Consider the following 27,913-nt stretch of genomic DNA (forward strand, 5'->3'; position numbering starts at 1 on the left):
AAATCATACTATCTTTAGTGGTTAATTGTCCATCTGACTATCTCTCCATTTCTTTCCTTTTGGTTCCGGTCGTGGCAGTTTCCATGTACGTTCGACAAGCTAGTTTTTGAGCTAGCTAGCTTATCAGGCTAGTGTTGTGTTGTCGCAAACTTCGTTTTAGAGGTGAATAACTTGCAGAAAGTAATCAATTACTTTGGTAAATAAACTAAACCATATTCATAAAGGGTTTTATGACCGTAGAAATAATCCAATGGTCATAATTGGTTAAGGAAATCCAATAATTCCTTCAGCTAGCAAAACAAATGATCAGCACTGACCGCCATCTTCAGCTATGGAAAAGTTTCAGCGTGTGTAGTTAAGTTGGCCTGCTAACGTCTTCATAGCTAGTAGCATGTAATCAGGACATGACCAAACTGTTGCTGAGATAATGGATGTTGAAACTTCCAAGGAGAAAAGAGGCATTGTTGAAACTCACTCATATGCTTGCAGTGTAAAAAAGGGGGGTGAATGTGATTCATACCCGAATACCCCAACCAAGGAGCAACTTCCAAAGAAGCTGAGAAGTGAACCATCAATGAGCCAGCTACAGGACAACATCGTCCGCATCCTCACAGCTAAAATCAAAGAGAGCGCAGATGACATGATGAATTTGGTGTAAAAGAACACTATCAGTATCGTTAACCTGAACAAATCGATTGATTTCAGTGCTGAGGAAGTAAAAACTCTGAAGCAGCACAACGCAACATTGAACATTCAGGTTGCAAAGCAGGAGAAGAAACTCACTGAAATGGAGTCAAAGGTAAACGAGAATGACCGGTATAGTCGGAGATGGAATCTTAGAATTTATGGAATAGCAGAAAAATCTGACGAGAACATCAAAGCAAGAGTGAAGGACATTTGCAGGGCAATAGGAGGAGCGAAATGTTGTTGCAGGTTCTCTGGATGTAGTGCACCGCCTGGGTAGGCTGAGAGATGGGGAAAACAACCAGCCACCACGATCAGTGATCATGAGATTCATCTCCAGGACAGCGAGGGATATGACATGGAAAAGTGCAAAGCAAAATGACTATTTAAAAAAGAACAACCTGAGGTTTTATATCTAATTTGTTTTTATGGCAGGGAAATTCGCACTGACACTTAATGTTAGCTTGATGGCTATTCGTTTTTACCAATCTATGGTACAATGTTATTTGCAATTGTATAAACAAATATATTTATAATTTAGGTCAACCACTTGCGTGGTGCAAAGGACTGTTTTTATTTGCAACTAGTAAGAACTTTTCTTTTTGTGAGACCCTGATTCATGTGAACGTATACAAGTTTAATATTCTTCATATAGTCACTGTGATAGTAAATGTCAATTTCTGTTTTTTCCATTAATGCCAGGGGAAGATGTTAATACAGTATTACATGATAATCTAGATAGATGACCTCCTAAGGATAGACATTCTGTTTGTGAGATAAGGAATATATGTCTAAGGTTAGGTGTTCTAGATATTTGGAGACATAAGAACCCAGATAAGATTATGTTTACATGGAGTACTAAAGATTTATCTAGACGATCCCGTATTGATTTCTGGCTGATATCTGAAGATATGGCTGACAAAGTTGATACAGTCTCGATTGAACCATCGATTTTAACAGACCACAAAGGGATCTCAATAAAGATAAAAATGCATGGTTTGTCAACAAAAAAAGTTAGCAAAGGTTACTGGAAAATGAACAAGACTTTACTAGAGAATTAAGTATTTAAGAAGGAAGTAGCAGGAATTAATGATAAATACTGGAATTGTGCCTGTGTTATCAATACGTTTGGAAGTTACTGGGAGCTAATGAAATTTGATTAAGGCTTTTAGCTATTTCAATGGGGAAAGAAATTGCTCTGGAGCTATCATCATTGCAAATGCAGTTAGACTGTATCTACGAGGAAAAGGCCCGGAGAGCGTTTGTAAGATCAAGACGAAAATGGATGGAAGAGGGAGAGAAAAATACAAAATATTTCTTTAATTTAGAAAAAAAGGCAGGCGAAAAGACTTCCATATGTAAATTAATGATTAATAATACTCCCAATGAAAATCCAAAAGAAATCTCTCAGCATGTTGCCCAGTTTTATCAGAATCTGTATACATCAGCCCAGCCAACTTCTAATATGGATCTTTTCTTAGACAATGTAGCAAACATTGCTAAGAAGATAGATAATGATTTCAGGGATTTTTGTGATGATGCGTTATCTGAAATTGAGATAAAAGACTGTATTAAAAGCCTTAAGGACAAGATGAAGAGTCCATTTTACATTTTCAGTCTTTGAACGAAAAAGACGTCTCCCGGTCGGAATATTATCGCTATTTTACGAGAAAAATCGCATAAAATTGATTTTAAACAGCGTTTGACATGCTTCGAAGTACGGTAATGGAATATTTAGAAATGTTTTGTCACGACATGCGTCACCGTTCGGATAGTGTCTTGAACGCAAGAACAAAACAGAGGATATTTGAACGCAACTATGGATTATTTTGAACCAAAACAACATTTGTGGATGAAGTAGAAGTCCTGGGAGTGCATTCTGACGAAGAACAGCAAAGGTAATCCAATTTTTCTTATAGTAATTCTGAGTTTAGTGAACGCCACACTTGGTGGGTGTCAAATTAGCTAGCCCGTGATGGCGAGCTATCTACTCAGAATATTGCAAAATGTGCTTTTGCCTAAATGCTATTTTAAAATCTGACACCGCGATTGCATAAAGGAGTTCTGTATCTATAATTCTTAAAATAATTGTTATGTTTTTTGTGAACGTTTATCGTGAGTAATTTAGTAAATTCACCGGAAGTTTTCGGTATGTTTGCTCGTTCTGAACGTCACATGCTAATGTAAAAAGCTGGTTTTTGATATAAATATGAACTTGATTGAACAAAACATGCATATGTATTGTATAACATAATGTCCTAGGAGTGTCATCTGATGAAGATCATCAAAGGTTAGTGCTGCATTTAGCTGTGGTTTTGGTTTTTGTGACATTATATGCTAGCTTGAAAAATGGGTGTGTGATTATTTCTGGCTGGGTACTCTCCTGACATAATCTAATGTTTTGCCTTCTTTGTAAAGCCTTTTTGAAATCGGACATTGTGGTTAGATTAACGAGAGTCTTGTCTTTAAAATGGTGTAAAATAGCCATATGTTTGAGAAATTGAAGTAATAGCATTTTTAAGGTTTTTGAATATCGCGCCACTCGATTCCACTGGCTGTTGACTAGGTGGGACGATTTCGTCCCACATACCGTAGAGAGGTTTTAAAAGCCTTAAGGACAATAGGTCCCCTGGAAATTATGGTTTAATAAGAAAGTTTTATAAAGCATTCAATGATAAATTGATTCCTTTCATTCTTGCTATGTTTCAAGAATCAATAGAAAAAGGGGAGTTACCGGCTTCCTTAAAGCAAGGTGTAATTACTTTGATTCCCAAACATAATAAGGATACTCTTTATATAGACAACTGGAGACCCATTAGCCTGTTGAATAATGATGGGAAATGATTTGCCCTTGTATTTGCTAAGAGGTTGAAACGAGGCTTGCATCATATAATTGATGAACAATCTGGTTTTATGCATGCTCGACACATTAGTAATAACATCAGGTTGATCTTAGATATGATTGACTATAATGACCTCATCCTTGATGATAGTTTTCTTATGTTTGTTGATTTTTATAAAGCTTTTGACACTGTAGAAAATGAGTTTATGTTCAAAGCAATATGTTTTTTGGGGTTTGGTGACTATTTTTTGAAAGCAGTCCAAACTTTATATAGTGGTTGTACTAGCTCTGTAATATTAGCTCGCGGGAGATCCCAAAGATTTGATATTGGCCGTGGCATTAGGCAGGGCTGCCCAATTAGTCCATTTGTATTTTTATTGGTTATTCAAATTATGGCCTTTCATATCAAGAAAGGGAATTTATGGTGTTTCAGCACTTGGCAAGGAATTTAAACTATGTCAACTGGCTGATGATACCACCATATTTTTAAGAGACAGGAATGAGGTTTCTAAAGCAGTTTCCTGTATTGAAGACTTTTCCTTAGTTTCGGGTTTGAAAATTAATATCAATAAGTTAGTCTTATTTCCACTCATGGATTGTGTTTTACAGGAAGTATATGGTATCCCAATTAAAGATAAGGTTACTTATTTTGAAGTTGTTATATCCAAGGATGAAAAACAAAGGAGTGAATTGAACTTTAACTCCATTATTGAGAAAACAAAGAAGAAATTGAACCTCTGGTTGATGAGAGATATTTCGTTATACGGTTGGGTTTTATTTTCCAAAGCTGAAGGGTTATCCATATTGGTTTATGTCTCGCTATCACTTGGCTTACCCCCTTAGATAAGATTCTTTATCATTTTATTTGGAGGAACAAGCCTCACTATCTACGAAAATATATTCTCACTAATACCCAAGAACAAGGAGGTCTTGAGGTTTTAGATTTCAATACTCCAAATAATATTTTTAAATAAATTTAAAATAAATGTTTAAAAAAAATGGATTCTGAAGTATGTTAAGAACCAGAACAGTATTTGGAATGTTTTCCCTAAGTATTTATTTGACTCTGTTGGTGGTTTAGAATTTTGCTTCGATGTAATTTTGATATTGATAAAATCCCAGTAAAGTTGGCCAAATTCCATAAGCAGACAATTCTAGATTGGATGTTAGCGTATAAACACAAATACTTTTTATGGAACAAAGATATATTATTTAAAAATAAGTATTTTTTATAACTGGTTTGAGAATACAATTATTTTGGTTGGTCAGTTACTGAATAAGGATGGATATCTACTCTCACATGGGGAATTTCTTGATAAGTTTAAAATTCCAATTACCCCGAAAGAATATGCAATTGTTTTTGATGCGATTCCAAGGGGCGGGTTGTCTCTCTTAAATTCCTCTGTGGTTGATGTAACAGATTTACATGAAAATATATTCATTGGCATTGGTATTGGTAGAGCATGGTGTTTGCAACACCAGGGTTGTTGGTTCGATTCCCACGGGGGGCCAGCACAGAAAAAATAAATAAAAAATGTATGAAATGAAATGTATGCATTCACTACTGTAAGTCGCTCTGGATAAGATGACTAAAATGTAAATGTAAAATAAATGTAGTAATAAACAGATTAGGAATATTGTTTATGATACTACAATTCTCTCAGCAAGATTCTTTTGGTCAGATATCTATGGTGATATACAATGGGGGAAAGCATGGAAAATTGCTAACAAATATTGTATCAGTAACAAAGTAAAGGAAGTTTCATTTGAAATGTTACATAGAATTTATCCTGTGAAACATGTTTTGGAAAGATTCAAGCTGTCACGACCGTCGTATGAATAATTAGACCAAGGCGCAGCGTGAGTAGAGTTCCACATTTTAATAATAGTGAAACTTCCAAAAACAACAAAGCTATAACGATCGTGAAACACGTAGCGCACATAGGCACTCACACAAAACAATATCCCACATCGCAGGTGGGACAAAAAGGACACACTAAGTATGATCCCCAATGAGAGGTAACGATTATCATCTGCCTCCAATTGGGAACCATATACACACACCAACATAGAAATATAATACCTAGAAACCCCCCTAGTCACGCCCTGACCTAAAACACCATAGAGAACCCCGAGGGCTCTCTATGGTCAGGGCGTGACACAAGCTGAATATTGAATATAACTGTGATTTCTGTCGAATGGAAAAGGAGACCATTTTGCATTTGTTTTTTACCTGTATTTATAGCAGAATGTTTTGGATTGACATACAGAATTTTGTTACAAAATAAATAGGGCCGGTTGCACTATTTAATGGTTTTGATATAATGATTTATTTCAGAAATTCTGACGAAGATAAAGATGTAGCATATTTAATTCAACTGCTAATAATACTAGGTACATTTCATATTCACAAATGCAAATGGCCTAATTCAAAACCTAACCTTTTTCACTTTATAAATGAGTTTAAACAATATGGCATCACTAACTAAAATGAAAAACAAAAAGGCAATTAAAACTTGTAGTCTTAATGAATATGATTTGTTTGTTTAGGATTCCTGGCAATGTAAATAGTTTGTTAGTACGCTTGTTTGCATGTGACTATTCCTCTTTTGTTTGATGATATTTGTTAATAAAGAAAAGTAAAAAAGAGTGCCCTGTAAAAGTTGAAGTCATATTGAACAACTACCAGAGAGAACCTTCTCTACATAAGAATTGCATACCATATTTTTTCCCATACATCAAAATAATACTTTATTGTCAATCAGCAATTACTTACTTAGATAAGGCCTCAACAAGGCCCCAGTTAATGGTTGAAAATAACTTATGTCAGTGCCAATGAGTTACACTGAGTGTATAAAATATTAAGATCACCTGCTCTTTCCATGACATATGCTGACCAGGTGAATCCAGGTTAACGCTATAATCCCTTATGGATGTCACTAGTTAAATCCACTTAAATAAGTATAGATAAAGAGGAGGAGAAAGGTTTAAAAAAATATTGTAAGGCTTGAGACAATTGAGACATGGATTGTGTATGTGTGCCATTTAAAGGGTGAATGGGCAAGACAAAATATTTACATGCCTTTCAACAGGGCATGGTTGTATGTGCCAGGGGTACCAGTTTGTGTCAAGAACTGCAATGCTGCTGGGTTTTTTACGCTCAACAGTTTCCCGTGTGTATGAAGAATGGTTCACCACTCAAAAGACAATTTGACACAACTGTGGGAAGCATTGGAGTCAACATGGGCCAGCATCCCTGTGAATGTGTTGTACACTCAGTACATTAATAGTATTGGTACCGTGTTCTTGCCGTAACCTGTAAAGCTGGAGCAGCCTGCGAGGCAGGGGGAGGTGTAGGTGATGTCATTGTCTGAACACACAGGGTCCCACTCCCCAGCCAAGCAGGAGCAGTCTCTGTTACACTCTGTCAACAGGCTGCCATCGTACACCAGGGGACCTGGGGGACAGAGAAAATGGCTGGTAATAATGATGTTTAAATAATTGTGTCTGAACTATCATTGACATAGGCACAGTGACAAAATAGCCAGGAATCCTGGCTCAGTAACAACCATACTGTATATTCCCACAAGAGGGAGCCCAGGAAGAGGCCCATGTGTGTTTTGGTCTAACTCTCCCTCATATTCCACTGATCAAAACTTTTGTTTTATCAACCCACACACCCCCAACCAACCAACCAACCAATCAGATGTCATATTTACCCGTTGTAGGACACGGTCAGACCAGCCACCTTAACGTTGTCACACTTAGTGCCAGACTGCAGAAGGAGGAGGTGGTAGGCCATGAAGGAGGTGACGAAAGACAGCTGGGTTCCAGACACAACGCCAAGCTTATACCTCTTCATCAGTAGACCTCCCAGGAATATCCCCACCGCACCCACAGGCAGGTTCACCTCACCTGGAAAAGTTATACTCACACGTCTTTAGTGCTGCCAGTGTGCTGGAGTTTCATTTCCACTCATGTTCAACAAACCTACAGGGGATGGGAGAAAACAAAAAAAATAGAATTTAATGCCATTCAACATCAATACTGACAGGATGGAACATTTCAGTTGGAGCATGTCCATGTTTCTATGGCTTCGTTAAGACAGGCAGCCCAATTCAGTCGTTTATTTGAGTAATTGGTATTTTGACCAATCAGATATGCTCTGAAAAAGAGCTGATGCGAAAATATGTAATGTGATTGGTCAAAAGATCAATTAGTGGAAAAAATATCATAATTGGGCTGCCTGTCTAAACGCATCCCTTGTCTCTCTGTCTCTGACCCAAACCTCAGTCCTTGCATCGATTACAGAGGGCTGAAAAGGATTACGATCAAGAATCGTTATCCCCTACCCGATGTCCGCCACCTTGGAGTTGGCCCTAGGAGCCCAATTCTTCACCAAACTGGACCTCCGCAACGCTTAAAATCTGGTGAGAATCAGGGAGGGAGATGAGTGGAAAACTGCTTTTAACACCCCTAGTGGTCACTGAGTATTTAGTCATGACCTTCGGAATATCGAACTCACCGGCATTCTTTCAAGCATTGATCAATGACACTCTTAGGGATATGTTGAATGTGTTCGTCTTTGTTTACCTCGACGACATCCTGATCTTCTCCAAAAACCCTTCCGGAACACATTCGGCCCTGTCCCACCTCACTCAAGCAGGTTTTTGCTGGAATCTCGAGGCTGACAGGGCATTCATAGAGCTCAAGGGACGTTTCAACTCCGGACCCATCCTCGTTCATCCTGATCCTACTCGTCCCTTTGTGGTAGAGGTGGACGCCTCGGACACCGGAGCTGGTGCGGTCCTTTCACAGCGGAACGAGGAGGACAAGAAACTGCACCCATGCGCGTTTTAATTATTATTTTTTTTACTAAAAATGGCATATCAGTTTGGATACTAGGCTGCAACAACATAGCAGCACATAAAACAATGTTAGGGGTTTGACAGTAGAGTCATGGACAAACGCCAGTCAATCAATTAATAGGAACAACTAGAAAACTGGACAATATTGAGAGCAGACTCTGAACCACAAGAAAAAAGAATCATACTGTAGTCTGTATCTAGTTTTTACTACATTAATTCTAAAGCAACTCAATGTTATTGTTGATACCCATCTCAAAGCTGCAGTCTATGAGTCCGATGAGAGAGCTGGACAGGTCAAAGTGTCTCTCTGAGTGATGACACACTTCATGTAGGTCCCTGACAGAGCTTTGGTGAAGGAGGCGAACGACAGGGCCACAATGAACTGCTGACAAACACAAGAGAGAGAACATTAGTGTGTGTTTGTCCGTGTGTATGTGCATGTGTGTGCAGACAGAGTGCATGTGTAGCTGAGGTGGCCTGCAAAAGTAAAAAGAACGGACACAAGTTTACGTCTGCAAAGTTCTGGCGCTTTCTTTATTCTGAAGAATGTTTTTTTTCTCTTTTTCAATTGTCTATTTTCTTGTTAGTACTTTGAAAATATTCACATCAAACAAGTGCACACTTTAAATTACACAACATAAATGCACTTTACCTAAAGCACAACTCAAAAATGTTCCACAAATAACCCTGTCTTAGTGTATGGTTTCACATGAAAACCACAATGTATTTCACATTCATACAATAGAAACACCTATATATGAAAACATAACTGAATGTTTTTCTATATACCGCTACCTCTATAGAAAACTGACAACAATACATTCAGCTTTAAGATAGTGGCACCTCCAGAAAATCGTCTCTCTCTCACTGTATGCACTAAAAGTCCACCAGACTGAGCGTGCTCGGCCAGTTTACCAGCTAGTGAGCACAATTTTACACAAAAAAAACTATAACATGTAAAACCAACTCAGAAATCCCTAACAAATGGATTCTTTATAACAAATCTCCTAGACAAAATCCAGTACAAGTAAGCTACTCAGTAAACATAGTCTCTGTGACTCGTAAATCGTTTTTTACCTCAGCTAGCATCAAGCTAACATATACTCTCACTCAATGTAAATCACGTTCTTCTCTCACTCAGTTCGACACAAAGCCAAAACAAGACCTTTCCTAACGTGATAATACCTTGACAGAGTTGTTAAATAGCATGTTATTACATATTGTGTATATATTTGAACGTTTGGAAGTTCTGTTACATACCTGTAATAGTAAAAAGAACAGACCCAGTTTAGCTCAGTAAAGTTCTGATCCTTATTCAGCAGAATGGTGAGCGCTTGGCCAGAACTTGCTGTTTCTCCTGCTACAACAGTGCAACAGCGCCATCTATTGGCCTGATGGACTGCTAACGCTAAAGTATGTAGAAAATACAATTTAGATTAATTAAGACAAATACATAAACAAATTGGGGGGGAAATAAATAATAAAGGAGTGTCCGTTTTTAGTGACTTTGTTTTCAACCCATTACACATGCACAACCCATTACACAACCGTACATGTGCATTTTAAAGCATAATTAAGAACCTTGAGTGTGGAACTGCAGGGCGTTTGGTGGCCTGCTTGTCAGGGACACACAGTTCCTGTTGGCTGGTCAGCTTCGCACTGTCCTCTGCTGAATCACCCATCCTATCCAGTCAGATACGCAAAAACCACATCAATTTCACATGTGAACACGGGAAGTGTTCCAAAAACATGTTTTCATGTAATCTTATGTGAAGATAATGTGATAACATGTAAAGCAACATGTGATTACATTAAACTACACATGTGAAAATGTGATTTTGGCATGATTTTCACATGGTTTTCACATGATTTCACATAAAATGTCAGTTGAAATCATGTGGTTTTTCTGTAAGGGCTGGAATATAAGATGCATTTTGATGTTATGTTTGATGTTACATGATCTTGAAAATGCAATGTTCTTTGAGGATCTTCCATGTTCCTTTCCATGTATTTTCCATTTTACTTTCCCTCAGTCCTTTTCACTTTCCTTGGCAAAACAAGCTCTGTCTCCGTCAAGACTTATTCAGAGCCACCATGAATTGAAAGCAGCTTCTGACGGATTTTAAACCATTCAACAAATAGTTTTATAATGAAGAGTAGACCCTACTAAACACCCTTGATTCTTTACACACACATTGAAAGCCAAAAATCTCAAATTTGGACTCATCAGACCAAAGGATAGATTTCCACCAGTCTAAGGTCCATTGCTCGTGTTTCTTGGCCCAAGCAAGTCTCTTCTTATTATTGGTGTCCGTCCATAAGTAGTGGTTTCAATGCAGCAATTCGACCATGAAGAACTTCATGGCTACTTCAAAGAATCTCAAATATAAAATATATTTGGATTTGTTTAACACTTTTTTGCTTATTACATGATTCCAATTGTGCTATTTCATAGTTTTGATGTCTTCACTATTATTCTAAAATGTATAAAATTGTAAAAATAAAGAAAACCTTTAAATGAGTTGGTATGCCCAGACGTTTGACTGGTACTGTATATATTGTGATATTGCAAATATGGTACAATCCAGGGGTGCAAAGCTCTTGGAGACTTACCCAGAAAGACTCACAGCTTTAATCGCTGCCAAAGGTGATTCTAACATGTATTGTGAATACTTATGTAAATGAGATATTTATGTATTTCATTTTCAATACATTTGAAAAAAATTCTAAAAACATGTATTCACCTTGTCATTATGGGGTATTGTCTGTAGCTGGGTGAGATGATAAAAAAAACTATAATTTAATCCATTTGGAATTCAGGCTGTAAGAAAACAAAATGAAGAATAAGTTAAGGGGTATGAACACTTTCTGAAGGCACTGTATATCTGCAAGAAAGTGATAAATGAGCGACTCTTTGAAAGGGGGTCATATAAACAATGCCTTATTTAAAAAAAAAATTGCTATCATGCTATAATCGGCATAGTTTCTCAGACCAAATCTTCATTCTGTAAAATAAAGTAAAATACACGCTCGTACAATACATGCTACAGGGAATGCAAAAAAAATGGCTTCTGCAAAGCACATATACATTGTCTAATCAACATCCACACATTGATTTCATTCTTCGGGTCTTTATTCAAACACAAACACACTTGGAATAACATGCTCTTTCAGTGTCTTGTTGCAGGTTGTGCAATGTTCAAAAGCGTGTGAGGGATTAGCATTAATGTGTGTGGAGTCAAGTTTGGACGGTCGTACATATGCAAATAGCCGAGATTGTGTATATATATACATACATACACACTGCTCAAAAAAATAAAGGGAACACTTAAACAACACAATGTAACTCCAAGTCAATCACACTTCTGTGAAATCAAACTGTCCACTTAGGAAGCAACACTGATTGACAATACATTTCACATGCTGTTGTGCAAATGGAATAGACAACAGGTGGAAATTATAGGCAATTAGCAAGACACCCCCAATAAAGGAGTGGTTCTGCAGGTGGGGACCACAGACCACTTCTCAGTTCCTATGCTTCCTGGCTGATGTTTTGGTCACTTTTGAATGCTGGCGGTGCTTTCACTCTAGTGGTAGCATGAGACGGAGTCTACAACCCACACAAGTGGCTCAGGTAGTGCAGCTCATCCAGGATGGCACATCAATGCGAGCTGTTGCATAAGGTTTCTGTCAGCGTAGTGTCCAGAGCATGGAGGCGCTACCAGGAGACAGGCCAGTACATCAGGAGACGTGGAGGAGGCCGTAGGAGGGCAACAACCCAGCAGCAGGACCGCTACCTCCGCCTTTGTGCAAGGAGGAGCAGGAGAAGCACTGCCAGAGCCCTGCAAAATGACCTCCAGCAGGCCACAAATGTGCATGTGTCTGCTCAAACGGTCAGAAACAGACTCCATGAGGGTGGTATGAGGGCCCGACGTCCACAGGTGGGGGATGTGCTTACAGCCCAACACCGTGCAGGACGTTTGGCATTTGCCAGAGAACACCAAGATTGGCAAATTCGCCACTGGCGCCCTGTGCTCTTCACAGATGAAAGCAGGTTCACACTGAGCACATGTGACAGACGTGACAGAGTCTGGAGACGCCGTGGAGAACGTTCTGCTGCCTGCAACATCCTCCAGCATGACCGGTTTGGCGGTGGGTCAGTCATGGTGTGGGGTGGCATTTCTTTGGGGGGCCGCACAACCCTCCATGTGCTCGCCAGAGGTAGCCTGACTGCCATTAGGTACCGAGATGAGATCCTCAGACCCCTTGTGAGACCATATGCTGGTGCGGTTGGCCCTGGGTTCCTCCTAATGCAAGACAATGCTAGACCTCATGTGGCTGGAGTGTGTCAGCAGTTCCTGCAAGAGGAAGGAATTGATTAGTAGGTCCGTTCCCAGACCTGAAACATGCACCTGGATAATCACGTCATGAATCAGGACGGGCTCCTACGTCCTCATATACACATTATGACATAATAAAGAGCTTAATCTTTCACGAAATAAAGACATAGAAGCATACCCAATTATACAGGTTCTACACATTCCATTTCTCCATGGCAATAGAATGTAAACATTCTATTTTGCGCCAAACATCGCCTACAACTCAATTCTAAGTGCAGCATATTGGACGACGCCACAGTCATTGATCATTCGCGACTTTAAGTCATTCCTGTTATCTCTAGAGCATCCCGTATATCTATAGCGCTGCATTTCTTCCCCATCTTACCATGGATAGGGTTTGGTGCATTCCGGAGTTCACTTATGGTCCCACAAAGGTAATCTTAGGACAAATTCATTTTAGCATAGTGTAAATGCCTGTGCATAATGTGCATAACAAAGCATCATTATTTTCATTATCTTCAAATGAATTCTGTAGAAGCAGCCTTTATTTTCAGACTCTGCAGGCCTGCTGGGAGGAAACATATTACAATAAACAGGTAAGATTCATCCCACAAAAACATAAACAACAGAAAGAGAGTTGTATTTCAAGACAGTTTAGAGAAGTTGGTCATAAGAGTTCTTAATATCACTTGCAAATTGTCAGGCATGAGTAGTGGTGAAATGTTGCGAGAGGCCCTTCTGAAAGCACATGATATGGTATTTCGTGGCATGGTCTCACACCTTACCTCATCTTGCAGAAGAAGCTCATGGTCCATTATCTGCTGCTCCAGAGTCAAGGCCAGGTCCCGCCCCATGTCACCACGGAGCACATGAGCAACTGGCTGGTGTCTCAGGGCAAAAAATCCCTTAGGGAGAGGTGAGCACCACGTCAGCACTCACCTTCACTGCCATTCCCTGCCACCAGCAGCACTAAAGGAGGTGTGGGTAAAATAAACAACAGAAAAATCACAAGCCAGGAAAGTTGAATTGCTCTGTGTTTTATTTGAAGGGTGTGGAAGGAAACCCTGGAGGAGGGAAACGACCTCGCTCGGCTGGTAAGAGAATGAGAGTTAGAGACATACTACAAGTTAGTGAGCTCTTTACTAGCCTTTCAACAACGAGTTAGCACAGCAGGATAGATCTGTTGTGAAATTACACTAATGGGACTTACTGTTTCATTCTGCAGGCCTGGGCAGTAAACACTTGCCTAAAAATGATGGACATAGAGCACGAGGCTTTCTGCAAGCTCCGCCGCTCCATGCACTCCACCTCGCCAGCTGACATGTGAGTTCCATGTACTGCCCTGCATATGACTTGATCCATTTATCTACACATCTGGAACTACGCAGAAACAGACTAAGACAGTGTTCTCTGTGAGCACATTGCACATCGTTTAGCTTTGTCTTCTCCTTTTTGTTGATTTCAGCGATCCTAAAGTCCACAGCATCGTGGAGAGAGCTGTGAGGAGCATTCTGGGCGAACAGTCCAATGAGGCCCGTAGCAACCTGCTCAGCCCATCTCAGGTGGTGGTGGAGGTGGTGCCCAGGCTCCTCCTGGCCCTGTGGCTTCAGCCAGAGGAAGGCCATTCAGAGCACCCAATCCTAATAAGCGGGATGGCCGTGGGCATGGTGGCGGCCGTAGTGGAGAAGCTCTCCTGCATGTTAAAGGACCCTTCACATCACATCCCTTTCTCCCGGGCTGCTGCTTTTGAATCTGTGCGATCGATCCTCGGGAGAATCAGTCAGTCCTTCTCCACGGATGACCTGCAGAGCCCTTTTTATATGAGCTCTGTCTGTGCCTTTGTGGCGGACGAGGTGCAGAGCTGCTTCCAGCCCCCTGCAGCCACCCTACCAGTCCACCCTGTCCTCCCGGTGGCCGTCTCCACCACACGACCAGCTGACATCCAAGCAGGTGAGTAGCAATGATAGAGAGCACTCTGACAGATGCCTGTTCTGATGACATCTTGGTGCCTTGTAGTAGTAGAGATCATCAGGATTGTTATTGTCACCCATAGCACAGACCCGGCATCTTCCCACCTGGAGGTTGTGAACATCACCCCTAACACAGAGGCAGACCCGGCTTCTTCCCACCTGAATGATGTGGACATCACCCCTAATACAGAGGCAGAGCCCATCTCTTCCCTCTTGGAGGTTGTGGACGTCACCCTTAACACAGAGGCAGACCCGGCATCTTCCCACCTGGAGGTTCAAGACATCACCCAAAAAACAGAGGCAGACCCGGCTTGTTCCCACCTGAATGTTGTGGACATCACCACTAATACAGAGGCAGACCCGGCTTGTTCCCACATGAATGTTGTGGACATCACCACTAATACAGAGGAAGATCCGGCTTCTTCCCAACTGAATGTTGTGGACATCCCCACTAATACAGAGGCAGAGCCCATCTCTTCCTCTTGGAGGTTGTGGACGTCACACCTGAAGAAAGGACTCTCACGATGGCCGTCTTCGCCACTCTGCCAGCTGACATCCAAGCAGGTGAGTAACACTTAGAGAGCACTCTGACAGGTGCCGTTTGTCATGACATCTTAGTAGAACCTTTCAACTGGCCAGTGTTTAGAAGCTACGGTTTGCATTTGTTTACATTATGTTCCTCCTTTTCCCCTTTTCAGAGGATGTTGCTGTGGTCATCCCGGATGTCACCAAGACACTGGATGTTCCATGCAGAGCTAGGAAAGGGGCAGTCAGGCGATTTTTTTTGCAGGCTTTGGAGGGCAGTGCGCTGCTGCGCCTGCCGGAAGGAAGAGGAGGAACAATATTAATTATTCATCAGACCTTCAGAAATGGGATTGAACCATAGACCATTAAATTATTCGCATTATAATTGGACTCAATTCTGCTTTTCTTCTGTTTACTACTTAATTTCAGAACTTTTCTATAATCTTTCACTTTGCAAGTGTGAAGTAGGTTGTGTAAATAAGTGGGAAACATCCACATTTTAATGCTTTTAATAATTTACTTAGTACATTTAAAAAAGATTATTTGACAACAAAAAAACGAAGGGAAATGAAAATGGCAGACGGAAAGGAGGGTGGTGTGGCAGGTGCCGCTTCTCATACGAATGCTGTTATTTTAAGTAAAACATCAGGTGTACGCCGACCCCAGCTAAGTAACTCATGCAAAGATTTAAAGCGCAATGATGTGTTTTATCTCCAGTACATTGCCATGATTGTCAGTTATGTAGCTGCTCTACTGATAATCTCAGTGCGTCCTTGCTGGGATGACGCAATCAATCTACTGCCGGAGAATATCAACACCAAACACATTGGTTCACCGTTCCACGGGAGCGGACAGTACACAGCATACCATAATGTTCTGAATAATGGCCAAGTCTACCTCGCTCCCTATTCCACTGACCTGCTTAGGCGGAACAAACACAAGTCCAACATTTATCGGAAACTGTTCAACTACCTGTTCACTACCCTCCTGCTCTCCGGGCATGTGCAACTCAATCCTGGGCCTAACATCACCGAGCCAGCGATACTCACTGCAGTGGATGGCCTCGTCCACTGATCGTCGCCGCTGCGGAAGTGGGGGAGTGCTATGGTCTCATGGTTTCTCTCGACTCTTCAAACATCCACAAGTCGCCATATGCGATCCCTGACTTTGCTTCTGGTACGCAAGCTGTTTTAATTAGTTCCCCGCATCCAGTGCAAGCGGGAGGGATTGTTAATTGCGCTACCGAACTGCCCCTATTCAAAACGAAACAAAACGGCCTAAACCCAGCCGTCAGAAAACACAGAAAATCTAACTTTTTTCAATGTGTCAATCACACTATCTGAGCAGCTAACCGATCGCTGCAGCTGTACATAGTCCATCTGTAAATAGTCCACCCAATCTACCTACCTCTTCCCCATATTGTTTTTATTTACTTTGCTGCTCTTTTGCACACCAGTATCACTACTTACACACCATCATCTGCTCATCATCATCTGCTCATCTATCACTCCAGTGTTAATCTGCTAAACTGTAATTACTTTGCTACTATGGCCTATTTATTGCCATACCTTCTCATGCCATTTGCACACACTGTACATAGACTTTATTTTTTTCTATTTTGTTATTGACTGTACGCTTGTTTATTCCATGTAACTCTGTGTTGTTGGTTCTGTCACACTGCTTTGCACTATCTTGGCCAGGTCGCAGTTGTAAATGAGAACTTGTTCTGAACTAGCTTACCTGGTTAAATAAAGGTGAAATAATAAAAAACTAAAAACTCTCAAGTCATCTGGGAGCCATGAGCTAAGCCCAAGGGACTACCAGGGGGGCACTTGAACATTCGTAGTGTCGTTCCAAAAAGTGATCAAATTCAACATTTTCTCACAGACTCCAACCTTGACTTACTTCCTCTGCCTTTCAGATACATGGCTCCATAAAAACTCTCCATATGCTGCTTTGATTGTGCCTGGCTACAATGTTTTCAGGAGAGACAGGATTGAAGGAAGAGGAGGGGGTCTGATGATTTACATTAAAGAACATATCCGATGTAAACAAATTGAGTGGTCATGTGATAATGAACTAGAATGTATTGGCCTGAACGTTACACTGTCTCCCCAAATGTCTTTTACCCTTATTGGAATGTATAGACCACCTTCCACCAAAAGTGTGTGTTTTGATCAGTTTAATAACATGCTTAGGGAATGTGATTTTTGGATCGAGGTCATCTTAATGGGAGATTTTAATATTAATTATGAAGACAAGTCTTGTAGGAAAACCCTCAAATGGATCACTAATACCTTTGACCTTACACAACTAGTTAAAGGGCCAACCAGGGTGACTTGTTGCTCTAAAACACAGATTGATTTGGTGTTCAGTAATACACCAGAGAGAGTGACGAAATCATTCAATATGGTTACTGGGCTGTCTGATCATAAGCTGACACTTATAGCCAGAAAGCTTTCTAAGAGCAGGTTTACCCTCTCTACTGTTAGAAAGACGGACCAACTAAGAATTCCTAAGAGTGAATTAAACTATTTTGAAATCACAATTAAGGGAATTAACTGGAATGATCTCTTGTCCTATACAGATGTGGAAGCTGATAGTCAGGTTTTTCTATCCACAATCCAGACTACAATAAATGGTTTCCTAAAGAAAATCAAATCCAAACCTGGCCAAAAGAGCACTCTAGCTTGGCTAAATGGAGAAATCTGGAAATTGATGAAAGAACGAGATTATGCTCTAAAAACAGCCCTAAAATCCAAATTAGAGCATGACAGACGTAGGTTTACCATGTTGAGAAATAAGGTGATGAAAGAAATCAGACAGGCCAAGGCAAACTTTTTATTAACATAATTGGTGAAGCAAAGGGAAATTCTAAATTGATCTGGGAGAATCTAAAAAAGTTAACAGGGAAAGACCATAGTAACACTGCAAAAAGACTAGAAATCCTGGTGAATAACAATCTAACACAGGATGCAGTCGAAATAGCAATAGCCTTCAATTCCTACTTTATTGACTCTGTCAGGGTACTGACACAGAACCCCTCCACTGGTTTCTTGGGCTCAGTGCTAGTAAATGATGCTCAACCTGTCTTCATCATAAGGGAGGTTTCTGAGTCAAAGGTGAACAAGGTGATTAGCTCACTAAAGAACTCTAAAGCCAAAGATGTGTTTGGGCTGGACTCTACCATTCTTAAAAACTACAAAGAGTCACTCATTGGCCCCATTACTAAGGTCACCAACACATCTATTGGTCTGGGGGTGTTTCCAAGGGTATGGAAGTCGGCCATAATAACGGCTATCTTTAAATCGGGCGACCCTGCTGACGTGAGTAACTACAGGCTCATTAGTATACTACCTGTGGTGTCGAAGGTTGTTGAAAAGTGTGTAGCAGAACAACTGATTGCCCACCTCAACAACAGCCTCTTCACATTACACTCCATGCAGTTTGGCTTCAGAGCGAAACACTCCACAGAAACGGCCGACTGCTTTCTTCTGGAAAATGTGAAGTCCAAGATGGACAAAGGGGGCGTTATTGGGGCTGTGTTTCTGGACCTAAGGAAGGCTTTTGATACTGTTAACCATGAGATTCTCGCCACAAAATTGTCCAAGTTCAACTTTTCCCCCCGATGCCTTGAGATGGATGAAATTATACTTTGAAGGCAGAACTCAGTGTGTCAGAGTGAGCAGTGAGCTGTCGCCCACTCTTAGCTATGATGTGGGTGTGCCCCAAGGGTCAATACTGGGGTCCCTCCTGTTCAGCCTGTAAATTAATGATCTGCCTTCTGTCTGTACTGGGTCTGAAGTTCAAATGTATGCAGACGATACAGTGATATATGTGCATGCAAAGAGCAAACAACAAGCTGCACAAGAACTCACAACTGTAATGGTCCAAGTTACAAAGTGGCTCAGTGACTCGTGTTTGCATCTCAATGTGAAAAAAACTGTCTGCATGTTCTTCACAAAGAGGGCAACAGATGCTACTGAGCCAGATGTCTATGTGTCAGGGGAGAAGCTCCAGGTGGTGAGCTCCTGAGTTGGGAAAATCTTGTGCAATACACTGACGCATGTCTTGTATTCAAGATCCTAAATGGCCTGGCTCCCCCTCCACTCCTTATTTTTGTTAAACAGAAAACCCAAACATATGGCAGCAGATCCACAAGGTCTGCCATGAGAGGTGAATGTATAGTTCCCTTAAGGAAAAGCACCTTTAGTAAATCCGCTTTCTCTGTGAGAGCTTCCCATACCTGGAATACACTGCCATCAGACACACATAACTGCAACACCTATCACACTTTCACAAAAAACATGAAGACATGGCTAAAGGTCAATCATATTTGTGAACATAATCCCTAGCTGTGTATTGCCGCTTTCCATGTTGTCTGTAGCTTGTGAGGTGTGGAAACACTGTTGCTTTAATGGATTTTGTCTTGTTGCTTTTTGTTCTATGTTGCTCTGTCTGTATGCTACGTCTTGCTTGTCCTATGTTGCTCTGCGTGTGCTCACTGCTCAATGATTGTCTATATTGTAATTGTTTTTTAATAACCTGCCCAGGGACTGCGGTTGAAAATTAGCCGGCTGGCTAACTGGCTTAACTGAAACGTTGATAAATGTGCACTGTCCCTGTAAAAATAAAATAAACTCAAACCAACGTTGAGTTGAGGTGCAACCAAAAACTTGAATGATCATAGAAAAGGAAAAAGCGCAACTCTTGCTCACTATAAAAAATGCATTGTTTTATTCAAGCAAGGTTAAAAGATTAACGTTTCGGCCTAGTCTATGACGATATGCAAGTTGTGTTTGCCCAGGAAAAAGGGAGACCCAGACTCACCCTGGTTCTTGAGGGTTGAAGACAGTGAAAAAGTATCATTAAGTAAATGGGACTTTTCAATTCTTGAATACAAATCTTTAATGAACATGAATTTAAATACAATTGACTTGAGGATCAGAGCAGGCAGGCTGACTGGCTAGCCCTGAAGGCCCTCTGCCTCTACCTCTGTGTGGTTCATCTCAACCAAGAGGTTGTGTGGGTTGTCTTTCTCTCTGTGGGTGTGAATCACTATGACCTCTCCCTCTGCCTGCCATTTGGCTGATCAGAAGCCTTCTGCTCTTTCTTGCTCACATGAACAGGAGGAATGGCCTCTGGGGTAACCTCCTCCTCTATCTAACGCCTCTTCCACCTCCTCTTTCTGGCTGTGTTCGACTGAGGTCACTTGTTCTCTCTCCCTGGGTGTTGGATAGTTCCTCCTCCTCTGTGTCTTTGTGAGTTTGGAGGGAGTTATCCTGTTCCGGCTCCCTCTAAGGCTGTGCATGTTAATCTCTTGCCGTGTGTTGAGGGGTTCAGTGGTTTTGGAGGGAGTCTGAAGTTCGATCTCTAGCGATGAGTGTGGGGTCTGTCCCGTGGTGGTGTCCCCCTCCCTCCTACAGAGGAGCCACTGAGACATGTGCTGAGGCCAAGGAAGATCACTCTGCAAGGACGGGATAGGACACATCACAACACTGCTGCTCATTCATATTCAAACACACCTCAGAGTACGCACACAAATGTGGACGCCCCCCCCCCACACACACACACACAATGAGATTACCTGTACATATCAGAATCATATATTCGACAGCCACCTCTTCCCCCACATGTATTGGGGCCAGGGTCCGAAAGTCCAGGGCGAACTCCTGGGCGCTCCTCGTCCCCTGCCTCAAGTGGAAGAGACGTTCACCCGCCGCTCTACCCTCGGGCGGGTGGTCGAAGACTGCTCGGAAGCGGCGGGTGAACTCCTCGAAGTGGTCCAGCGCTGCATCTCCTTCTACCCACATGGCGTTAGCCCACTCCAGGGCTTTCCCCGAGAGGCACGAGACGAGGGCGGACACCCTCTCACGTCCCGAAGGAGGCCGGTACAGGTCCAGCTGCAGCAGGAAACCCTGGCAGCATGCCGCCGTCCCATCATACTCCCCGGGAACAGCGAGACGAATCCCACTGGGACCAGGTACAGGAGGGGCGAGTAGTGGCGACCCCTGTTGTGCTGGTGGAGGCGCTGGAGGGACTCCCTGTCTCTCCCAGCGGTCCATCGTCTGAACGACGCGGTCCATAACGGCGCCGAGATGGTGGAGCATCGCCGTGTGCTCTCGGACGCGCTCCTCGACCCCTACAACAGGGGTACCTGCTCCTGCTGACTCCATAAGGCAGGGTGTGGTATTCTGTCAGAGTGTGCGCAACTGGTCGAAGGAAGTCAGGTGCAGGAGAGCAGAGATGAGTGAACAGGCACGCTTTATTAGGCAGAGGAAAACAGCCGGACGCAACTGCGTAACAACACTCCGGCCCAAGGAAAAAGCGAGCGCACAAATACACAAAATAGTGCAAAATACAAAAACCACGGGTTAACATAATACCCGGCGCAAAACTAGCCTGTAGCGTCACACACAAAACGAACTAACAATACCACACACAGACACGAGGGGACCTCAGGATAATATACACATAGAGTAATGAGGGGATGTAAACCAGGTGTGTGGAAAAACAAGACAAAACAAATGGGAAATGAAAGGTGGAGCGGTGATGGCTTGAAGACCGGTGACGTCGACCACCGAACGCCGCCCGAACAAGAGGAACCGACTTCGGCAGGAGTCGTGACACCATGGGAAATAAAGAAATATAGTTTAAGTGAATTGGAAAGAGTAAGAATGAAAAACTAAAGAAAAGCTGTAAACGGCTGTTACCTGTGCTGACATGATTAAAAGTGAAGTAAACCTTACTTTTCGCGTTGTAGTTTATATGATAAGCTCATTGGAAGGGTAACAAATTTGGAGGCACCGCTGAGATTTATTTTCATATGAGCACCAGCCCATATTCCTAGAACGGACAACGAGTGAGAGACATTGGGAGAGCAGCTAGCTAGCTAACGTTAGCAGGCTAACCACCTAACGGAGTGTAGCTATCTTGCCATTGCCTGCATTGTCGTTGTTGCCACGTGAGCAGGACAATATGAGTCGAGAGAGGGAAATGTTGTTGGATGAAATCGAACAGAGTTTATGGACTTTAACTGAGGACAATTTACGGCACTTGTGTGTACGTTGTGGAATAGGAGGTGTAGATGACTGAAGTAAAAGGAAAGAGCCATCGCGCTTTGCGACGCAAATTGATGGAAGATTACTGTGAGAAGGAGGATTTAATGGAATCAGAGGATGAGGGAATGTCTTGGCTGCTTCAACTGAAAGGCGAAATCAAAGGAATGTTGGACTCTGAGGATACTATGAAAGTCTGCCTACAAGTCCCAGCCAGTCGGCGACAGCGAACCCAGCGGAGAGACGGGAGCTGCGGCAGAATGAAAAGAAAAGGGAGGGGCTCCTCAGCCCAGCAGAGAAGTGGTCTCAGCTCCAGAAAGGCACCCACCACAGAGAGAGAATGGATTGAGTATGTCCAGTTAGAAAGACTTTAAAATGCATGGACAGATCGGAGATCAAAATCAAAAAGATAAGCTCAGCTTCAGCAGCCTAGAACATCATATTGAAAATGGACGGAGAAAAGGGTACCATGAATTAGAAATCATAGAAGGAGTAATCAGAGCTGTGAGCCCAGGGCTTAAGATGAGGAGTTATCTGGGGGACACATATCTTGAGGACACATTATGCAGAGAGGGATGCTACTGAACTGTATCACAAGTTGACTAAAGCAACACTGCCTTGGACTTCCTAGTCCGAGTCTTTAACCTGAGACAGAAAGTGTTATCAGCCTCAGCTTGTGCCCAATCAGGACTGAAAAATGGCAGTTAGACAAGAGTCAATGCCTGCAGGCCATTGTTACAGGATTAACAAATGATAATGTCAGGGCAGAGATGAGAGTGCATCTCCAGAATATTAACACCAGTGATGAACTGTTGCTTGAGAAAATGCAAATTGCCCAGGGCAATGAAAGTGAACGCATGCAAAAGGTCAGGATTTCCCGTAAGTTCACACTCACACGAGTGAACAACAAAGTATAGAGTGAGGATAACCAGGATAGAGGAAAGGAATGTGAACAGGCAGAGCCCTCACAGACCACAGTCCGAAAACAAAATAAATATAATCCTCTCCTGAGTAAAATTGATGCGAGCAATGAAGTGTCATGACGTTGCCCTCTCTCTGGGAATAGGGAGCACAGTTGACCCCCTCCCCCTTGCACCATCCCCATTCCTACCTCTCTCTTCCCAGACCCTGTGAAGGCGGTCGTAAAATTCTAAAGAAGAATGTCCTGCCGCATGGCCCAGTTGAGACAGAGAGGGGTTTCATAGAGAGACAAAGGAAATTCTTCCAACTCACAGAATTGGGGAACCGAACGACATTTATGTTCTGGAGAAGGTATAAAAGATCGGTGAAGAATCCAGCTACGAACTGGTCCGCTTGGTACAATTTTGTGATACCCATTGGAGACAATAGTACCATATTACCATACTAAGGTTTATATAATAGCCTCAGCTATGGGACTTGCATCTAAATGGTTGTATACAATGATTTAATAAGATTAAAGCTATTTGGAATATGTTGAGAGGCTATGTACTGATGTTAATGTGATAGAATTGTATTTCTGTTCAAAGCTTAACTCAGTCATCGGCACGCCCCCAGGGACACAGACAAGACCTGGCATCATGAGACAGCCTTTTTCTGTCATTCCGAATAAAACCCCCACCCAGGGTTACTTTCTTCAGACCAGGCCTCCACTCCATTACGAGTTGGCCAATAGGTTTGACCATGTATTCCTCTACTGAACTTTAACCATACCTTGTGGTTAAACTATCGATACAGAATAAGAACAAGTCTTTGATATTAAGTACAAGTCTGCAGCTAGAATTCGGTATCATTGAATGCGAAGACCGACGAAACATCCATTCTATAACGACGCTAATGAATGTCGCTTTGAAAGATCCATTCTAACCGAGAGAGAGAACGCGGACAAAAACTCTCCAACAGGATAAAAACTCTCCAACAAGGATCCCGGCGACACACTGAGCGTAAATATATATATATTGATTGCAATTGTTCCCGAATGAGTGAGCGTTCATGTGCAAAGGATTAGCATATCAATTGTTAATATTTATCAACTCTGTAGGGTCTTCTCAGCTGCCCTTTATGACCCTTTGTTTTAACAAGACACCAGCCATGCCGGTTTAGCCCACTAGGGCACATTTCTCTACCAATTCTTCGTGACGATAATTACAGTTTGTATGCTTTCTGTGAATTACTTAGTTTAGTAAATAAATGATTTTAAGACAATTGATGTATGGATGACTTTTAGTTAAGTCTGGGTTCGTGCAGATACAACAATTTACGACGTTTGGAATGAGACGGGCGCGAGGTAAAATACACCATTTAAACCAGAAGATAATCGGCCTATACTATAATATAATATATGTTATAATATAGGAAAGTTATATTGGGAAAATTATAACTTTGTAATCCGAATATTTTCCTTGGTGCCCCGATCTCCTAGTTAATTACAGTTAAACGATTAATCAGTTTAATCGCGTAATAATAACAGGGAGATATTTTGATAAACATGTCTTCAGTTAATGGTGCCCAAAGACACGACAGAAGCAATCAAACAACTGACCTGTCAGGTTGCCTCATTAGTACAGTCAGTGCAGGGCCAGGGTGACAGTTCAGTTAGGAATCGCTCCAACAGAAAACCAAGTCCAACCAACAGGGAGAAAAGAAAATGCAAAAGTTGTTATGAGACTGGTCAACAGACTTGCCATCATTGCTACAAATGTGGCAGTGATAGCCATTGGGCAGTAGGATGTAGGATCAGGGGCAACGCACATCCATCGGGAAACGCCTGGGGGTCACAACCATGGAACGGGGAGTGACCTCAGATACATCTAGTTTCATTCAGTGTTGCAGTGGCTGCAGTGCAAAGGTAGAGAGAATCTCAGAGTTGAAGTTGTGTTCATTGTGTCATAAAGCTGCCTATTGTTCCAAAGTGTGCTAACAGGATCATTGGAAACAGCACCAACATACATGTAAGACTGCTCGCAAGACTGACCACAACTCCCCTTGTCCCATGACACAGAGAGAGTGGGGGCCAACTACCCCAGCTACCACAGGACATTGTAATATAGCACAGCTCATTGGTAAAAAATGTCAAGTGTGGTGTTATATGGAGGGTGTAAAGACACAGGGGCTCAGGTATCCATCATAACTGAGGAATGGTGAAAATGTTGAACATTACATGGAAGAATGCACTGAGAAACACTCACTTGAAATGGTAAAAGCAACACTCAATATTGTTCAGAGAGCAGAATGACTGTGTAATGTGGATATCCACGGTCACACTAAGGCCATCAGTGCAAGATGAGCTGTCATGGTGGGGGGGAATAGTTACAGGCCGACTGTCTCCACACGATATCATGCAGGCTCAGTTAAAGGATGCGGCTGTATCGAGAATCTTGGAACTGAAAAGTCAAAGGACTAAGTCTAAACCAACAGAATGTCAACAAGAGTCATACAAAGTCAAACAGTTACTGCAAGAGTGGAACAGGCTCCATGTCTCACCAGATGGATTATTACAAAGGAAAACAGCGAAAACGACACAAGTTGTGGTACCAAGTCAGTATAGAACACTGATTTACAAGAACTTACACACTGAAATCGCCCATCTAGGAACAGAAAGAGTGTTGAACTTAGCACGAGAATGCTTTTATTGGCCGCGCATACAACATGACATTGAACACTTTATCACCAAAGTGTGTAATTGTATCAAACAAAAAAAACACAGTGTAATATCTAGGTGCATAAAACCAGATTATTCATCAATTATATGATGCAAGCCTCGTTTCAACCTCTTAGCAAATCCAAGGGCAAATAATTTCCCATCATTATTCAACAGGCTAATGGGTCGCCAGTTGTCTGTATAAAGAGTATCCTTATTAGGTTTGGGAATCAAAGTAATTACACCTTGCTTTAAGGAAGCCGGTAACTCCCCTTTTTCTATTGATTCTTGAAACATAGCAAGAATGAAAGGAATCAATTTATCATTGAATGCTTTATAAAACTTGCTTATAAACCATCATTTCCAGGGGACCTATTGTCCTTAAGGCTTTTAATACAGTCTTTTATCTCAATTTCAGATAACGCATCATCACAAAAATCCCTGAAATCATTATCTATCTTCTTAGCAATGTTTGCTACATTGTCTAAGAAAAGATCCATATTGGAAGTTGGCTGGGCTGATGTATACAGATTCTGATAAAACTGGGCAACATGCTGAGAGATTTCTTTTGGATTTTCATTGGGAGCATTATTAATCATTAATTTACATATGGAAGTCTTTTCGCCTGCCTTTTTTTCTAAATTAAAGAAATATTTTGTATTTTTCTCTCCCTTTTCCATCCATTTTCGTCTTGACCTTACAAACGTTCCCCGGGCCTTTTCCTCTTAGATACAGTCTAACTGCATTTGCAATGATGATAGCTCCAGTAATTCCTGATTAGTTAGTTAACTTTTTTTAGTATAATCCATTATTCCCTTTATGATGTCATATTCTTTCTCTCTTGGCACGAGCAATTTCTTTCCCCATTGAAATAGCCAAAAGCCTTAATCAAATTTCATTAGCTCCCAGTAACTTCCAAACGTATTCATAACACAGGCACAATTCCAGTATTTATCATTAATTCCTGCTACTTCCTTCTCTAGTAAAGTCTTGTTCATTTTCCAGTAACCTTTGCTAACTTTTTTGTTGACAAACCATTCATATTTATCTTTATTGAGATCCCTTTGTGGTCTGTTAAAATCGATGGTTCAATGGAGTCTGTATCAACCTTGTCAGCCATATTTTCAGATATCAGCCAGAAATCAATACGGGATTGTATAGATAAATCTTTAGTACTCCATGTAAACATAATCTTATCTGGGTTCTTATGTCTCCAAATATCTAGAACACCTAACCTTAGACAAATATTCCTTATCTCACAAACAGAATTGCTATCCTTAGGAGGTCATCTATCTAGATTATCATGTAATACTGTATTAAAATCTCCACCCCATATTACTTTGGCCAATGGAAATGTAGACATAATTTTACTTATTTTCCTCTCAATGTCTCTAAATAAAATACAGTTACTTGACTTGTTATTGGCAGCATAAGTATTTGCAACAATGAATTGAACATGGTTGACATCTACCAAGAGTATAATCCATCTACCTGTATTATCTGCTTCATGACTCAATATATGACCCTTAAAGTTGCCTTTTAAAATAGCTTCACCTGCTGACCGATTAGTACCAAATGAAAACCAAATATCATTCCCCCATTGACACTCCCAAAACGCAGTATCTGTGGAACAGGCATGAGTTTCTTGAATGAAATAAAAGTCGGCACTCTTACCCTTACAACACAAAAAAATAAATATTTCCTTTTCAAAATATTACGGATTCCCCTGGCATTAATAGAAAAAACAGAAATGGACATTTACTATCAGTGACTATATGAAGAATATTAAACTTGTATACGTTCACACGAATCAGGGTCTCACAAAAAGAAAAGTTCTTACTAGTTGCAAATAAAAACAGTCCTTTGCACCACGCAAGTGGTTGACCTAAATTATATATATACATATTTTTATACAATTGCAAATAACATTGTACCATTGATTGGTAAAAACGAATAGCCATCAAGCTAGCTTTAAGTGTCAGTGTGAATTTCCCTGCCATACATTTT

At 41.4% G+C, this 27,913-nt stretch overlaps 1 protein-coding gene and 2 long non-coding RNA genes across 15 annotated transcripts; 1 reads left to right on the forward strand and 2 right to left on the reverse strand.

Annotated features, from left to right (window-relative positions):
* Positions 1-6,534: 6,534 nt before the first annotated feature.
* Positions 6,535-9,885, reverse strand: LOC115156537 (solute carrier organic anion transporter family member 1C1-like). 13 transcript variants are annotated; one of them, XR_003868262.1, is made up of 5 exons: positions 9,655-9,877; positions 8,052-8,779; positions 7,879-7,953; positions 7,246-7,516; positions 6,535-6,983 (listed from the first exon to the last, which is right to left on the reverse strand). XR_003868262.1 is itself a non-coding variant. In XM_029703987.1 (4 exons), exons 2-4 carry the CDS (start codon positions 8,643-8,645, stop codon positions 6,802-6,804), a joined length of 390 nt encoding a protein of 129 aa, XP_029559847.1. In that variant the 5' UTR covers positions 8,646-8,776; positions 9,655-9,885; the 3' UTR covers positions 6,535-6,801. The 13 variants fall into 13 exon arrangements, 3 of the variants coding, with proteins under 3 accessions (XP_029559847.1, XP_029559846.1, XP_029559848.1); XR_003868263.1 differs by having other exon boundaries at positions 8,120-8,779; positions 9,655-9,876; XR_003868259.1 differs by having other exon boundaries at positions 7,246-7,953; positions 9,655-9,880.
* Positions 9,886-15,188: 5,303 nt separating this feature from the next.
* LOC115156540 (uncharacterized) lies at positions 15,189-15,787 on the forward strand. Its single transcript, XR_003868268.1, has 2 exons — positions 15,189-15,268; positions 15,403-15,787. It is a non-coding gene; the product is annotated as an uncharacterized LOC115156540 (long non-coding RNA).
* Positions 15,483-16,615, reverse strand: LOC115156539 (uncharacterized). The gene is made up of 2 exons (XR_003868267.1): positions 16,202-16,615; positions 15,483-15,521 (listed from the first exon to the last, which is right to left on the reverse strand). It is a non-coding gene; the product is annotated as an uncharacterized LOC115156539 (long non-coding RNA).
* Between the last annotated feature and the right edge of the window lie 11,298 nt (positions 16,616-27,913).

The sequence above is a fragment of the Salmo trutta genome, chromosome 21 (assembly GCF_901001165.1).
Source record: "Salmo trutta chromosome 21, fSalTru1.1, whole genome shotgun sequence".
Lineage (NCBI taxonomy): Eukaryota > Metazoa > Chordata > Actinopteri > Salmoniformes > Salmonidae > Salmo > Salmo trutta.